Source organism: Aythya ferina (assembly GCF_964211825.1).
Source record: "Aythya ferina genome assembly, chromosome: 1".
Taxonomy (NCBI): Eukaryota; Metazoa; Chordata; class Aves; order Anseriformes; family Anatidae; genus Aythya; species Aythya ferina.
In genome coordinates, this window is record NC_140296.1 from 205,407,933 (window position 1) to 205,423,755 (window position 15,823).

The 15,823-nt window shown below is 47.3% G+C and overlaps 1 protein-coding gene across 2 annotated transcripts in view; it reads left to right on the forward strand.

The window, feature by feature from the left end:
• The window catches only part of EXOC4 (exocyst complex component 4), a 375,336-nt gene that overhangs the window by 347,182 nt on the left and 12,331 nt on the right, over nt 1-15,823 (forward strand). For both annotated transcript variants that reach the window (XM_084525713.1, XM_084525714.1), the window contains exons 16-17: nt 1,537-1,715; nt 3,617-3,776. In XM_084525713.1, the coding sequence (XP_084381839.1) occupies nt 1,537-1,715; nt 3,617-3,776 (339 nt within the window). The remainder of the gene's footprint in view (nt 1-1,536; nt 1,716-3,616; nt 3,777-15,823) is intronic.

A 15,823-nucleotide genomic window follows, 5' to 3' on the forward strand; every position in this document is an offset into this window, starting at 1 on the left:
AGTGAGAAGGAGAGATGCTGCACCCAGGAGGATCCCCAGCAGGGCGGGAGCTCCCCTGCATTCATCACACCCCATTCGCAACCCCCTGCAGCAAGAGAGCAAAATCCCAGTCCCTCTGGTGGCTGCTCAGAGCAGATTTCTCTGCATTCCCACGCCAACTCCCCAGATCTGTGCCACTTGCAAGGTGCAGAGCACAGCTTGTGTTCATCCACACTTATCTGCACTTATCCCCTTGTCTTTCTCCTCCCATAGGACCCCTGTTCGTTCCCAGCTTTGCCAGATGCTGGTTGGCACCAGCCTGGGGTTGGTTTCTGCTCCTCTACTGCCAGCTGGGCATGCCCCGAGGACAGTGGTCACCGAGAACCTGCTCCTTAATTTCGTATCTGCTTCCTTAAATGAAACCTATTGGCATGTTCAGATCATTTACCATTTGTTTTGTTACAAACAACCGTGGAATTTTAGATTATTTAATCTATTACACTGTTTTCACATAAAAACCAAAGCTATATGGCATTACACAAGGACATTTTCCAAGAGGATGGGGACATGAAAGCCAGAACATACCACCACAGCTGTTTGAGCCAGCCTGGTGTGAATTTTATGCCTCGGTGTGCTGATCCTGATGGAAGAGATGGTGTCAGGGCACGTAAACCCACTACAGCACGTTGTCTCCAGGCCACCTTGGCGGGCAAATAGGAAAGAAAAAAGTTGCGGTAGTGTTAAAAGTTTGGGAATAGGCACTGTCTTGGCCTGCTAATTATCAGTTAATGTCCCCTGGCTCACTCTTTTTTTCCAATTTTAACTGCTCTTAGGGCTTACAAAGCCTGTAAGAAGTTGTCATTTAGGCATCAATATTAAAGTGCTGCTGAACCAGCACATGCGAGGCTGGAGAACCTGGTGAAAAGGCACTTGGCATTTTACTTTGATGGTGTAGGTCAGATCTGTTAATAAAGGGTCCTTTGTATTCACCTCTCGAGATAGGACGATGACAAGTCAAGAGGAGGATGCACTTAATGCAGACATAACCACTCATTTCTTAGAACTACTATTTTTTATCTGCTTGAACTTCGGAAGGAAAATTGTAAGATAACACTTTGCCTAAGGTGCATTTAATACAGTGTCATGATCAAGCAGCGTGCTTGGTTTTTGTTGTTGTTAGGTTTTTTCATTATTCCCAAAATAAAAGATTTATTTTCAAGAGATCTTAACTACTCTCAGTAGCCCTTCTGTATTCCCACAACATCTAATATATAAAGTTTTTGCGCAGTGTAATCAGCGATGCTTTCAGAAGACCTAATGGCAAAGCCACATCAAGGTCGGCACAAACGTGCTGGTATTTGGAGGGAGAAACAAAAGGAACAACTGTCCTTGGCAGCCTCAACCTCCCTGGAAATGTTGTGGCAATACTGCTTATCAGATATTGCTTGGGGGCTGGCCAATGCATGAAAATAAAAAAGAGTTAATTATTTTTAACACCCGCCGATATCTTAATGGCGAGCTTGTTGCAGTGTAACATTTCTTTTTTCTGTCTTGCAGAGTTCATTGCTTCCACTACCTGATCCCACTGGCTAAACAAGGGAACTATGCCATCGTGGCCAACGTGGAGAGCATGGACTACGACCCCCTGGTTGTCCGGCTCAACAAGGACATCAGTGCTATCGAGGAGGCCATGAGCGCCAGCCTCCAGCAGCACAAGTTCCAGTACATTTTCGAAGGTCAGACATTTGCCAACGAGCTTCTAAGAGTTTGGTTCATATGAAAAGATGTTTCATTATCACCGCAAAGCTCTGAAGTATTCTTTTGGGGGGTAAGACATGTCTGGTATTGTTGCCATCTGTGAGAAAAACCTCAATAATTTTCTCAGACAGGGTCTTCTGTGAAGCTATTTTTTTTTGTGATTGCAGTGGCAGGCATCCTGCGAGCCCAGCAAAAGTAGATCATAACCCTATATTCCCTATTACCTGACGCCTGATTCCTCGTTGGCTGGGTACTACAGGTTCACAAACTACTCAATGCCTATTACTATACCATATATGTACTATTTTTTTGACCAACCCTTAATTTCTCCTTTTCCTTTTTTTCCTTCTCTCTTGACCAGAGTGCCCGTGATTTTTTGTTTTTACTGATTTCGTTCTGCTTGTCCTATTTTTCTTAGCTATCCTCCTTATCTTGGGACAGTGGGACCTTCCCCTTACCTGCTTAACATACTCCCCACTGCCATGCCCTTGTTGTCTCTGCACAATCACTTTTGAATGTGCAAGGTCAGTGGAATTTCCCACTGCAAAAACACCTTCTCCTGCAAAAACACAACTTTGTCTCTCACCCATCTACAGCAAAGTGGTAAGTGCAAACGTGCAAACAAAGGACAGTCAAATCTTGTTGCTCCCATAGCATTTCTGAGTGTATCTGACCAGATTCGAGCAGTGGGCCCACGCGGAGCAGGAAGGCAGTAAGGTGATGTACATGCAGGACATTTTGTGCTTGGGAAGCCGGAGGGTACGTGCATATATTACAAGTGCAGTGCTATTATGGCACAGTTCCTACCCAAAGTGTAGCTATTCCATTACTAAAATTAAATTTCGAGAACATTAGCTCTTCGGATGTCTCATCTGTCGTGATTACCTTGGAGAATATAAATCACGTCTTGGTTCATCTCCCCTGTATTTATTTGTGGCGCTGACGCACGGTTGTCTTGCCTGCGTGCCGGGGTGCGCGTCCTCCTACGTGGTGGCTGACAGAGTCAGGAGAGAGGGGGCACTGGAGATGCACCCGCTGCACAGAATGGTACTTCAGCAGGGATCAAGGCTTTGCAAGCCTGGTTAGCTTTCTTCTGGCCACCACTGGTCCTAAAAGAGGCTCTCAGTATCTCTGAATGCCCCCCACAAACCTGTGAGGCTCCTGATGGTGCTTTTTTTAATCAGGTCTTTTTATCAATGTCTACTCTCGTACTAACCTCTCTACTGAGTAAATTGGGCTGGGTTTTTTGGGGGGTTTGTAGTGCAACATGAGCAGTGGATACATCATTCTGGGGCTGACTTTGACTCGTAGCAGCCAAGCTCTGTCCTTTAGCAGCAGAGGGGAGATGGAGACATCATTCAGACTCAAGAAACTGTTCAGGACTGATCAGAGGGAGGCTGCACATCGAGTGCATTGAAATGCAGCTCACTTCTGCTCTTGCAGAGAGTGTACCGTGAAGAAATACCACTCCTTGGTAATAGATTAAAATATTAATATTTTGTAGGAGCAAATAGCGGTCCATTGATGGGACTGAGAGGGACTGAAAGGGACATTTTGCAAAGCCTGATGATAAATCTGGCAGCATCCTGTAAATATCAATGGCTATGATAATGCAACTTTGTTTTTTTTTACTATTATTATATGCTTTTTTGTTGTTTTTTTAAATATATTTTTGCTATCAAAGGAAACCTTGAGAGAAGTCCTACTAAAATTCACAGGGAAGGTGAAGGCAATTTCCAGATACAGTCTGGCAGATCTCCTATTCCAGCTCACATGCACCCCTTAACAGTGATCACTCATGGGTTTTACAGTAAATTACCATTACTAAATATCTTCCTCCTGTGACTTTATTGTTTGATTTTTTTCTTCCCCCTCGCAGGTTTGGGCCACCTCATCTCCTGCATTCTGATCAACGGCGCCCACTATTTTAAGCGCATCAGTGAATCTGGCATCAAGAAAATGTGCAGGAACATCTTCATCCTGCAGCAAAACCTGACCAACATCACCATGTCCCGTGAGGCTGACCTGGACTTTGCAAGGTGAGCTGGGGACCCTGTTTTGTCTTCGTTACTATTTTGATGCCCTTGTGCAGGGTGGCAGCTCCTTCCAAAGGTTTCACCACTCACTGTGTGTGCAACTGGATGAATACCATTAAGTTAGGGGCGCAGAAATGTTAATTGAAATATTTACTTTCCTCCTCGTTGGGTGGGAGATTCAATTGAGATGCGTTCAGAGCAACGTGGGAGTTCACCATCAGCTCACAGTGGAGGTCCCACCAAAGTGTCTGTGCCTGGGGCTTCCTGTTGGTGTGGTTCCCTTAAGACCTAAACCCAGGCAAAGACGAGTTTCTAGGTACAAGTCCTGTGTGGAATTTAAGCTGGTTTGATCCAGGGTCTTGATTCATGCCCAGGTGAGTAATACTTTGGTTTGTCAAAGGCTTACATTTTTAGCCACTCAGAGTAGTGTGTGTGAACCTCAGGGGTGCCAGCTGTTGTCTCCCTTCAAGTTCTGTTGCTCTCAAAATGATAGCAATACTAAAACAACACCAAAACTGGTCATGACACCTCCCCTGAAAGTTTCTCATCTTGTCCTGCTGCTTTATTCACTGAAAGAGCATCTCTTGAGGACTAACCACATGCGTAAAAGCAAAAACTAAATGGGACCATCAGCAGAGCTGTGTTGGCCAAGCCTCTGTGGCCGCAGCTGGCTCAGCAATGGGCAGCTGAACCCAAGGAATAGCCAAAGGAGGAGGCTGGAATTTGCCGTTTAAGGCATGTAGATCAAATGACAAAAGTTTTGCATGAGGCTCAGCTGTGACCCACCACAAACACTGGAAATTGTTGGTGTCACCGCTTGGCCATCACTCACGGAGACTGAATTACGAGCGGCGTGACTCCCTCAGATGAGGGAGAGTAGGTATGGCCGAGTGCCTCATTTACTTGGGCTCTCATATGGGGAATGATCTCATTATTGAATTAGTCTTTTCATAATAACATTGACATGGGGAAGTTATGAATGCTGAGGCCTGGGGGAGAGACGGAGAGTGAGAGTGCTAGATCCATTACCAACTCTCCAAGGAATAAAGTTCCCAAATTCAATCTTTCCTTTTTTAAACGATTTTTTTTTTTCTCCCTGATCCTTTGAAACGTTAAATAAATTAGCCCAGTTTTTTTTTGGCAGGCAGAACAGGGCTTAAGCACGTGCTGACAACAACTGGCACCCAGATAATGAGCTGCTGACCGAGCGCTGCTGGGGGCTGGTGTGATGTGGCCAGCCCTTCTCCGGAGGGTCTTTGCCATACGGGCTGAACAACCACGGAGAGAACAGAGCTGTGACTTGCAGAGCTGCATAATTTGACGTGGAGTTTGAAGGGAAGGGCGAGGAGGGAACGTGTTCCCCCCTCCTCATCTTGCTTGATGGATGATGTGCCATACCGGCGGTTTTCATGATAGCGAGTGCACCCGTACCAGCATGCCTGGGCTGTAGGGTGAATAGTTTTTCTCCTGGGCCATTTGGGCTGCTGAGGGCCATCACAGAGAGCTGTGGAGCTCACACGAGATACCTGAGCTCTCTACACGGCTGCATCAGCTGATTTGAGGTACCTGCGATGCAGATTTCTTCCCATTATACAAATTCAACTTTTTTTTTTTTTTTTTTTTTTTTTAGCTTTCATGACTGCATTGCTTCCCTCTTTCTTTCGGGGCAGGTTTCTGTGATCTGCAGAAGATGTTTTATCCTTTTTGTTCTTCAGCTGACTCCTGAATGCTCATTATCCAGATTCCCCTTTTACATAAACAAGGTGTTTCACGCATCCGAACCCTGCCCTGCTCACCTGAATTTACAATTACCCGAGCAAGTTCTCCTGTTACCCCAGGGATTCCAGTTACCGAGGTCGATTCGAACTATAAAATAAACAACTGTTCACACCTAGAAAGCATAAAATAGCGTCAACGTAGGATAAAAGTGGTTCGTACTTCTATCATATCTCTCATGCAGAAATCTGTAAATGCTTTGTGTGGTAGCTGACTGTCAGTTTTGCCTTTTTAAAGATGAGGAATGCTCACCTGCTCTTCCTTTTCCCTACACCTTGTGTTAACTGGACTAAATTCCTTCCCTGCCTTAACTTTGCAGAGAACTGGGTGATTATTATGGAATGGGAGAGGAGATCTAACCCAGCTGGTGGCTCTCTGCACCATCTCTGGCCTTTGGAGGCAGTTCCCCGTATCCAAAATAATTCAGCTTTCAGGAACTTCATCAGAAGTCCTTGGCTCCTCCAAACAGGGAAAGATGTAATAGGTTTTGTGTCTTGTTTTTTTCTCACACACACACAAAAAAAAATGTTTTTCTCGTGTTTTTGCAGAGCTCTTTGTCCTCCTGGCTTGATCTAAGCCTCAGCACCCCTGTCCTTTTCTGCAAGTGAACACATTTAAATGGCATGTGCTCGAGTTTATGGCAGAAAGCAGACCATTCGAGTAAGGGCCTCAGGACTTTCAAGATTTCCCTGGGCATTGTGATTTTGATTTTGGGTTTGTTGTTTGTTTGTTTTTCCACTTTTGGTATGTTCTTCAAGGCTTTCTATGGGGCCCAAAGAGCACTGGGCATCCCCTTTCTTCTCTGTCTCAGCTGGTGACTTCTCAGAAACCCCAGTCAGGGAAGGTGGATGGGAAAGATCTTCCTCCTCTGAAGCTGAAATCACACAGAGGATTCACGGCAAATCCTAAACCATGCAACACTTGCTGGTTCTGGTGAGACTCTTGCTGTTTAAACCACATTCTTCAAAAGATTTGTAACCTGCAGGTGACAACAGGCTCTGGCAAGATGTGTGGCTTTGGGAGCAGCACCATGGCAGGGGGGAAATGTTTCAAATGAATTTTGCTTTAAGATTCTCAGTTTAAGGTGGAGCAGGGCAGGGAAACTCAGCATAGCATCACGAAGCAGAGGTAGAGCACGTTTCTGTTGAAAAAAAAAGAGAAATTACCAACTTATGTGAGCTCTAGGAAGGAGTTTCTCCACTAACACACAAAAAAATGGGTAAAATAGGCTGGTTCTGACTGCTAAAGCATCACAAAAGGATTTGTATCATTTGCTAAATTTCCTGCAAATATGAATAGGTTTTTCCCTTATATGTGTGTTCAGTATCTAGGCCAGCAGAAATGCAGGCAATGATTAGGGCATCTGCTATTGTATTAAAGAAAAAGCAGTATTTTCTTCCTGTAATGGTACCCAGTCACACACTGCCAAGTCTGCAATTGAGCCTGGATTCCAGATACCTCCACATTTTGGGAGTTTCAGACCCAGAATTATATTGATGCCACTACAGGGATGAAAAAATCATCTTAAAGTCCGGATTCCAGTTCAGGTCTTTTCCTTTCTGCTTTCCTTCACATCCCCTTTATCCCCTCTAAAATACAACTATGTGTTTATGCAGAGATTTCATTGGAGGTATTCAGAAAAGACTTGGTTTTGGCTTCAGCCTTATCCTTGAATACAACATCAGTCAGCTTTTAGATGTTCATTTTCCATAGGAAAAAAAAAAAAAAAAAAAAAACCTTTTCCAACACACAGCAGTGATAAAATTGCCCTTTTCTTGAAAGTTAATTGAGTTGGTTGTGAGGGGAAGGGAGGGACCACTGATGAAATGTGGCCATTTCGTACAAGGCAATGTAATTTCGACCTCGGAGATAAAGGGGTTTGAGTGGTGCTCCTCTTCGTTATGGGCTTTGAAAATGTCCTTCATTCCTTAAATAGTTTGCAGCACGGAGATCCAGAAGTGGCTGTGAGCCTACGAGTTAGATCAGAGGTTTTCCCTGCTGCTGCTGCCATTCAAGTTAGCAGCTGCTTTGGCCATCCACCCTGCAGGGACCAGAAATCTCTTTTCCTGTGGCTGAAGACCTTTATTTACCAGGGCCCTTGGCTTTGACCACGTCCTTCTAACAGATGCGGCACCCACGTTGGCACTGCTGGAGGATCCCGGCTGCTTGGAGAGGTCCCCAGTGGCCAGGCATGGGGAGAAGGCATCAGCATGCTGGGCAGTCGTCCTCAGATCAGACACAAATCAGCCCTAGCAGTGTAGAGCAGATGCCTGGGATCAAATGTGTCTGTCTGTATACAAATTCTGCTCAAATTGTCATTGTTCACAAAAGAGAATTGACCTCTGCTTCCTCTCCCCGGCCAAATACAGCTGCAGCTGCTGCTCTGACCCTGTTCCTTCGTGTCCCTGCTCTCCCAGCGATACCCGTGATGCTACGATGTCCGTGCTTGTCTCCTTACATCCTCGGGGCAAACACCCTGCACCCCTACAGCCAGCAGGAGAATTGGGAGGATTGCACCAGCTCTTGTGCTGGTTGCAAAGTGGGCGAGCACCGCCAAGGCGTTTGGAGGAAGCTGTGGGTAAAATTAACACCACTTAACCTCCATCAGGTCCTGGAAGCACGCCTTGCCCCAGAACCTGTCATTATTTAGGTGGCAGGGCGGTCCCATCCGACTGATTCTTGCACTGGGAGAGCTGGAAAACGCCCGCTAATCCCAGCAGGAACAGCCTCGAGCCGCAGCAGTGGGATTTCGAAGGGGGCTTTGTTTCAGAGCACGGCTCTGGCTTGGATGCTCAGCACGCAGGGCTCCTTCCCTGCTACAGCCAGCAGGCAGGGAATGTTTTTTGTGGGATTGTGCAGGGGCAGGAGAGGTTTGTGCCTCTCTCCTGATGCACAAAGCTGTCCCAGGCAGGGCGAATAAGCAATAACATGCTGCCATCTACTGGGTGCTGCAGAGGGAAGGGGAAGCCGGTGTGCCTGAGAGATCCCTCAGCCATCCCAGTGCTCTGAAAGAAGTCCTTTCCGTTGCCAAATATTATTTCTCTTTCCGATTTTCTTCTTGATAGATAAACAGAAGGCTGTGCTTCCTGCCTGAGGGTGCAGCTGGCCGAAGGAGGCCTCCTTCAGGAGGTTTTTTGATGCTGGTTTTGTGCGTGTTGGACCCCACTTTCAGGTGCTGGAAGGATGCTGCAGATAGAGCTGGGCATAAATGGGGGGCAGACTGCTACAAGGAAAGGCCATGGCTCATTTCCCATGAAATATTAATCACTGAGGAAGGGACAATACATGGAACCAGACACTGGGGCACGAGAGAAAGAGTAGAACAACTGAGGTCTGGCTGTGGTGAAGGAGCAGCTGCTGCCTGAAGTCCTGGATCCAGTTGAGATACATCCTCACCTCTTCTGCAGGTCAGGTGTGAGGAATTTGGGGTCCCAGCTACACTGGAGCCACTTCCATCGTGAAAGAGCCCTGACAGTCTCCCAGATGTTCTTTTGCTATTGAGGAATTTAAGGATTGGGGTGGGATTTCACCTCATGAAATCAGAGAATCAGAGAAAAAGTCACCACCACTTCCCAGGACGGATCATAGGCAGACCCTTCCCTGCAGAGGAGCCAGGAGCAGAAGGAAAGCTGGAAGAAAATCTCTCCTTTGCTGACAGCGTGGGAATGATGTCTTATCTCCATCTCCACGCTGGACTCATGTTGTGTATCTGTGGAGCACGGCCTCATTTTGTTTTTGCTGTTTTTAATTAACAAAGCTGCTTTAGTTTTCAATTAAGGACTTTTGGTTACAACAAAATCCCTATTTTCTTCTCCTTTCTTTTCTCTCTCGTTTTCTCCCCCCCGTAGTTTCCACTGAGCTTTGATCTCAGTGCAGGTTTAATTAGCTGTAATTAGTGGTTTCACTGCATTAACCAAAAATCCCAACTACAGAGGATTAAAAAACGCCCCTCAGCTTGACGGCTCCCTCCCCCTTCCCTCCCTTGGCTTCCCCTATGTGCTCTGGGGGATCAGAGACTGCCTTCCCATGGGGTCCTTCACCAGGTGGGTGCTGCTGAGCGATGCCCCGTGCCCACTAAAACTCCACTGGAAGAACCCACCCATCTGTGTGGTTTCATTTCCAGTTCAATCTGCAGCTGCTGGGGGTTTTAGGAGGGCGTCAATTTATGCCTTCACGTTTTATAGAGGTGCTTTTTGGGGTTTCTGACTGCTCTCTGCAGTACAGGACGGTTACGGTAAGGTGCCTGCTCAAAAATTCATGGGATTTTGGTTTCTTCATCCCTACACAGCCTCTGGAAGCTACAGTAAGGCCACATCCTTTAGGATGTTGGACTCGATCCTTATGGGTCCCTTCCAACTCAGGAGATTCTGTGATTCGGTGATCCTCTGCTGGAGCTGCCCAGCTCCTCATCACAGAAACACGAAGGGGTTTTGGAAGGGGTGACAGTGATCTGGGGAACCCAAAGCCACTGCTCTGCTCCCCTCCAGGGAAATACATGAGAAAATGTGGGGCAGGGGGCTGTGTGGTCCAGCTGGTCGATCCCCAGACACTTGTGTGTGGGAAAAGGCCTCAAACTGGAACTGGACAAGTTCCCCTGACCAGCTCAGAAGCTTTATGGACATTCATGGAGACGGCACTGGCTGAAAAATGCAGCGCTCCCAGCAGCTCACCCCAGTGCCCATGAGTGGAGATCACAGGTGGGTCCCTGTCCACTGCGCATCAAGCATTTCTCCTTACCACATCGATGTGAAAATCACCTCTTTTCAGTCATGTACCCCGTCTCCTGACAGTGCCAGGAGCCAAAAGCCTCCTTGTGCCTTCCTCAGTTCCCCAGGGTCAGAGGTTGGATCTGAGCTTTGCATCCATCAGGGTTTTACACTGATGGGCCTTGTGGGTCCCTTCCAGCTCGGGATATTGTATGATTTTGTGATTCTCTGCCCCCAAAACAGACTTTCTTAAGCCTGACATGTTTTGATGCATTTAGAGATGAGGTCTTTATGTTTTCTCTGGCTGAAGTCTCTCCTCTGAAGTCTGAGGGCTCAAAATTCCTTCCAATTCCTCATTAGTGACTGCAGATTTTGCATTTATTCCCAGGATAACCTGGATGAGGGGTTTGCTCTGGCCTCTCTTCTGTCGCATGGGTCCTTTCAGCCCTCTTCCTTTCTGCAGGATCAATAAGCCCAAAGTGGGTGAGAGCTTCTGGAGGGGCTTTATTTATCCCCTCCGGGACATCCTGACCGACATCAGATGTGAACAGACCCGAACACCCCTCGTGCCGGCCTGAAATTCTCCCAGCACAGCCCTTGGGGCTTTTTCTGCCTCACCTGGAAAACTCCCTCCAAAACATGTTGTATTTTGTTAACCAGGTGAAATGCAGAGCCTGTACCAATAAAGGATCAGCAGCTCTTGACATCACTTTCAGGAAAGCATCAGCCAGCCCCAAAGGCGCGGTGCAAATCCGTGACAGCGTGCACATGGACCCCACGATGCCGACACCTCGCCACATGCCACCTTCTTCTTCTTCTCCTCCTTTTGGTCGTGTCAGCACAGCGGGCACTGATGCGACGCGTTAAATTAGAGCAGGGAAATGATTCAGCCCGGGGAGAAGGGCTATCGTTTGCTTTTTGCATCTTTTTTTTTTTTTTTTCCGCTTTTTTTTGGCAGGATCAGCTCCCCGGTCTGGTTCACAGCGGGCCTTGCAAACAGCTGTGCTGGCACAAGTGAAGGAGAGGGAACAAAGAAGGAAATGAGCTGTAATGCTCTGAAACGATAATGTTCCTGAAAATGGAACTGCACCTTACATTAGGGTAAGACATCAGGGCGAGTAAGGGAATCGCTCGAGATAGCAGCAGAGATGAGGCAGGAGCAGCAAAGGCGTCTTCGCGCAGCAGGCATCGCTCTTCTCTTGCCATCTTTGGGCCATTTGGCCTCCCTCCAGCCTGAGGACGGACAACTTTTGTTCTCGAGTTTGCTGAGCAGCACATTTCTTATTCACTCGGCGTGCCTGGGAGATGCCTTGCCTGCTGCTGCTTCTCCACGTTAGAAAAAAAAAAAAAAAAAACCTCCAAGATGGTGATTTGCCAGCTGTTGGGAAGCGAAGGGCCCGGCTCTTGGGGGATGACATTTCTCCCGTTTGTCCTGAAGTAATTTTCGTCTAATGAGAGCACTTGAGCCCGTGAAGATGGGAAGAAAGTGGCTGACCCACCGGGTAGTGACAGCACGTCCCTCCCCTTCCTTTGGTGGCCGCGTGGATCGTAAATTCCTCAAGGAAGGGATAGGGCTGGCTTTGCAATTAAAACACACACCAGGCATTTCGCAGAAAGAGAGGCCATGGCAGCCCAAAGGACACAAATTCAAGTCCAAAAAAGTGTTCAAGCCCCAGTGTAACTTTCAGATCCGTGCCTTGACCCATTGTAAGTAGAGGCCCACCACAGTCACATCGTCATTAAAAGACAATTTCATGGTTGCCCTCGGTTCTTCACAGCAAGTAACGAGATGTAGGTACCTTCAGAGTGTGATTTTTTTTTGGTTGGTTCATGTATTTTCTTTGAAACGAGATGCAGGACCTCCTCAGAGGCCGTCTAGGGTCAGGAGGTGACTTTGTACATGGGCAGATCCATCCGTAAGCACCCTTGGTAGTATTTTACACCAGGTAGCAGCCCCCTACTAGGGGTTAGAGGGTTGAATTTGGCAGTTCCTCCATCCTTAATGTCCCAACAAGCCGTGTTGTGTGAAACCACCTAATATCCACTTGTCACTGCTGTCATTCCATAGAGCAAAGGAAACGTCCTAAAATACCAGTAGGGTGCTGGAAGGCTCTGGCCCTGCCCAGGCTTTCTGCTCTCGTCTCGAGGCTTTCATTTTGCTCAGCCATTTCGCTTTTTCCCGGAGGCGCTTTTAATCTTCGCACTGTAACCTTTAAAGATATAGGTTTTAGTGGCCTCTGTAATGATTTCCGTTGCCTGAGCGTGGACGTCTGAGTTGCTCCGAGTAAAGAGATTAATTCAATTTTCCTAAACTGGAAATGGACTGAAAAACAGAGAGGCTTCATTGACTTTTCTTCGCTTGGCTCTCGGTGTGTTAGGGAAACAATCGATGGAGGTGAACTTCTCAGCCAGCCAAAGCCTGCGTTCACATTTCCAGGGACGCAAGCTGAGGAAGATGCAAATAAACATTTTTAAGACGTGGTTTTGGCTCCTAGACTTGGCCACAGCACGTTCCCGCTCTGCATTAGCAGCAGCAGGATATATTCCCCTGGAAATGAATTACAAACAAATTCCTCATTTATCCCCGAGGTGACAGTCTTTTGCTGATATGTGCTTTCTTGAGACTAATAAGTTTTGAATGTCGTTGGGAGGGAAAAAAAAAAAAAATCAAAGTAATTACTTCGTGTTCCCAAGCTCCTTATTTGTGTAGGTGCATGTGTGTTTATCTCTTTCTGTCATGCTGCATTGCTAATGGTAATTAAAGGGAAAGGATTTTTCTGTTTCGAAGTTTTGCTTCTTACTTTTTACCTTTGGTGACTTTGGTCTCCGTGACAATAGTCACTGACCAGCTGCTTGCAGAACTGCAGTTGCTTTAAGTTCAGGAAATTCGGGCTGCCCAGCTGGAGCTGAATAGTTTTGTTTAGCTGGGCATGGAGCACCTGGGGTAGGTGTTGATTTTCTTTGCAGACCGGGTTTTGAAAGCACTTCTTGTAGGTGCGGGTCTTGGTCCCCACCCGCATCTTGGGGGTGGTTCTTGCAAATTGTGGAGTACACATCAGTGTTGGTTTGGTTTGGTTTGGTTTGGTTTGGTTTGGTTTGGTTTGGTTTGGTTTGGTTTGGTTTGGTTTGGTTTTGTCTTGTTTTGTTTTGTTTTGTCTTGTTTTGACTGTGCAGGATTTGGTAGTGTGGGTGTCAGCAGCAGAAATTCGGAGCAAAACCAAGTTGTACGGGGTCAGCAGTGGTGCTGTGCGCGCTCACCGCCTGCTTGTGGCTCCCTGGTAAGCGTGAAATTCATGGGCTGGACCAAAACCTCAGCCCCATCACCACATCCAGCAACTGCCGAGGTTAATAGGGCCCTTCTTGTCCCCTAGAAATACAAAGCTGATTGTGAAAGCTCATTTCCAGGGCCATGTAAAGGACATAACGCACGTGATACACCACCAGCTTTAGCCACGAAGGGGCTAAGGAGGTTTTGTGTGCACAGACTGCAACTTTATTCACTTGCTTTAAATCTGCCTTAGGAACATCTTAGCAATCCTCTTCTTCTGCTGGAGGCCAAGGATCTTCTCCTCCTTCCTTCACTCGATCCCCTGCACATCTCCCGGCTCTCCTAAGGGACTCAGGAGAGACCCGGGAAAGGGAAAACCGCTCCGCATTTTCAGATCTCAAGGGACAAAAGTCAATTTTGCACGGGCAGAGTGGTGCCAAAAGGGAAAGCAGCGTCCTCATCCCCCCCTTCCTAAGGCCCACAGCATTTCTCAGTTTCTGCTGGCGATGTCCCCTGTCCTGCCTCGCACGTTGGTGGCGGGTGGCTGTCATTCAGCTGCGCGTGGCTGTCACCTCCGTGGAGCAGCTCGGCTCTCCTGCAGAGCTACCACATGCCGGTTTGTAATTCAAAACGCAAGCAGAAGGGCTAAAAAGGAGGGGCGGGCATGGAAAACCGCCTGCAGCTTTCCTTCGGGGATCTGGGGAGGGCAGCAGAAGTCAGGAGAGATGGGAGCAGAGGTTTGAGCCCAGAGGTGGGATGGAGAGGGACCTCAGGGGTTGTGTGAGGTGCAGAGCTCAAGAAGAGGAGGTCCCAGGCTCTTTTTGCTCTCATGGTGTCCGTGAGCATATATTTGCACCCATGGGTGTGCAAATGACTCTACCTGGAATTATTCCAGAGGTTATTTTGACTGCAATTCAGCCTAATTATTTTTTATGATCATTACTGTTTTGTAAATGATCGCTGATCGGGGATAAGCAAGGAAGGGAAGAGGGAACTCAGCGGGTTTCACTCTTGATTCCGAGTTTTCTTTTCCTTTATGGCAGCGAAGAGTCGTGCTCACCAACACAAGCGATGGGCTCGGTGGATCTTCTGCTCTCGTTGGAGCAACGTGCTCCGTGCTCTCCTGTGAGCTGCAGGAGCTGCTGAAACTTCCCTAAGGGGAGCTGAAAGGGGTGGCAGGAGGAAAGACATTTCAGTTCGTTTTAATCTGTTAACCAGATTGGGATTAACAAACAAATCTTCAGTTGTCTTATATTTCCTAAAGGCTCAGGTAACATGGAGGTAGTTCGGGTTTGAGGTGTCTCTTGGACTGTCATGATTGATACCATTCAGCTGAGGTCAAAACTTGACCTCAGACTCCAGACAGAGCCTAAAGAAATGTTCAGAGTCACCCTGCAGGACCAGATACCACCATGAGCTTACATGAACTCCATATCTGAGCTCTTATATCCTGCTTGGAGCTCCTATTTGCTCCAGAAGCAGCTTTTAGAAATTCCTTTCTGCTCCCCTGCTCTGCCTGTGCACCGACTTTGCATGTTGAAGGTTTGCTTGCTTTTTAGGAGCTCCCACTTAAACGCACAGCAACCAGCTGTTAAAGGACAGATATTTTAAGAAGGGAGGTTGGCGTGAGACATTAAAAAAAAAAAAAAGGCAAGGAAAAGAGGAACCATCAGTGTGTGAAGAACAACCTTCCCAGGCATTTGTCTGCAGCTGAAATAAAGGTAAATATTGGATTGTCAGCTTGAAATGCATCTCTATTGCCTAGCTCCAGCCTGCAAATGGAAGCAATTAGAAAAATGTCCTGCCTTTTTCACAGTAGGCTGCTTCTTTCTAGCACAAGCCCCACAGATAGAAAGACACACGCAAGTCCTTAAGTAGCAGATTGGTTTACCCTGTCAGTCAGCTCTCATTAGACACTGCAGTGTTTCATACCCAGTAATCTGCTCAGAAGCAACAGATATTGGCGCCGGGCGACAGGTTTTTAAGAGTTACCACTCATCCTTTTTCCATGCATTGAAGCCGTGTCCTTTTTTTCGAGGCCCTTCTCTTAATTAGGTTTAGCTGGGCAGTGGAGCAAAGCAACCCGCTGGTGCAGGGGCACCCAGGAATCAGAAATATTTAACTCAAAATGTGGACGAGCTGGCTGATAGAGGACGGGCTGGGATGTGGCCAGTTGTGGAAAGGGTGGAGGTCAAGGTCACGGCTGAGGACAGGAGTGAGGACAGAGGGGCAGAGAATAGCAATGACACGGGGCCAGTTCCTGCTAAAATGTAGGGAGGAAGAGGGAAAAGGAGCAAAGG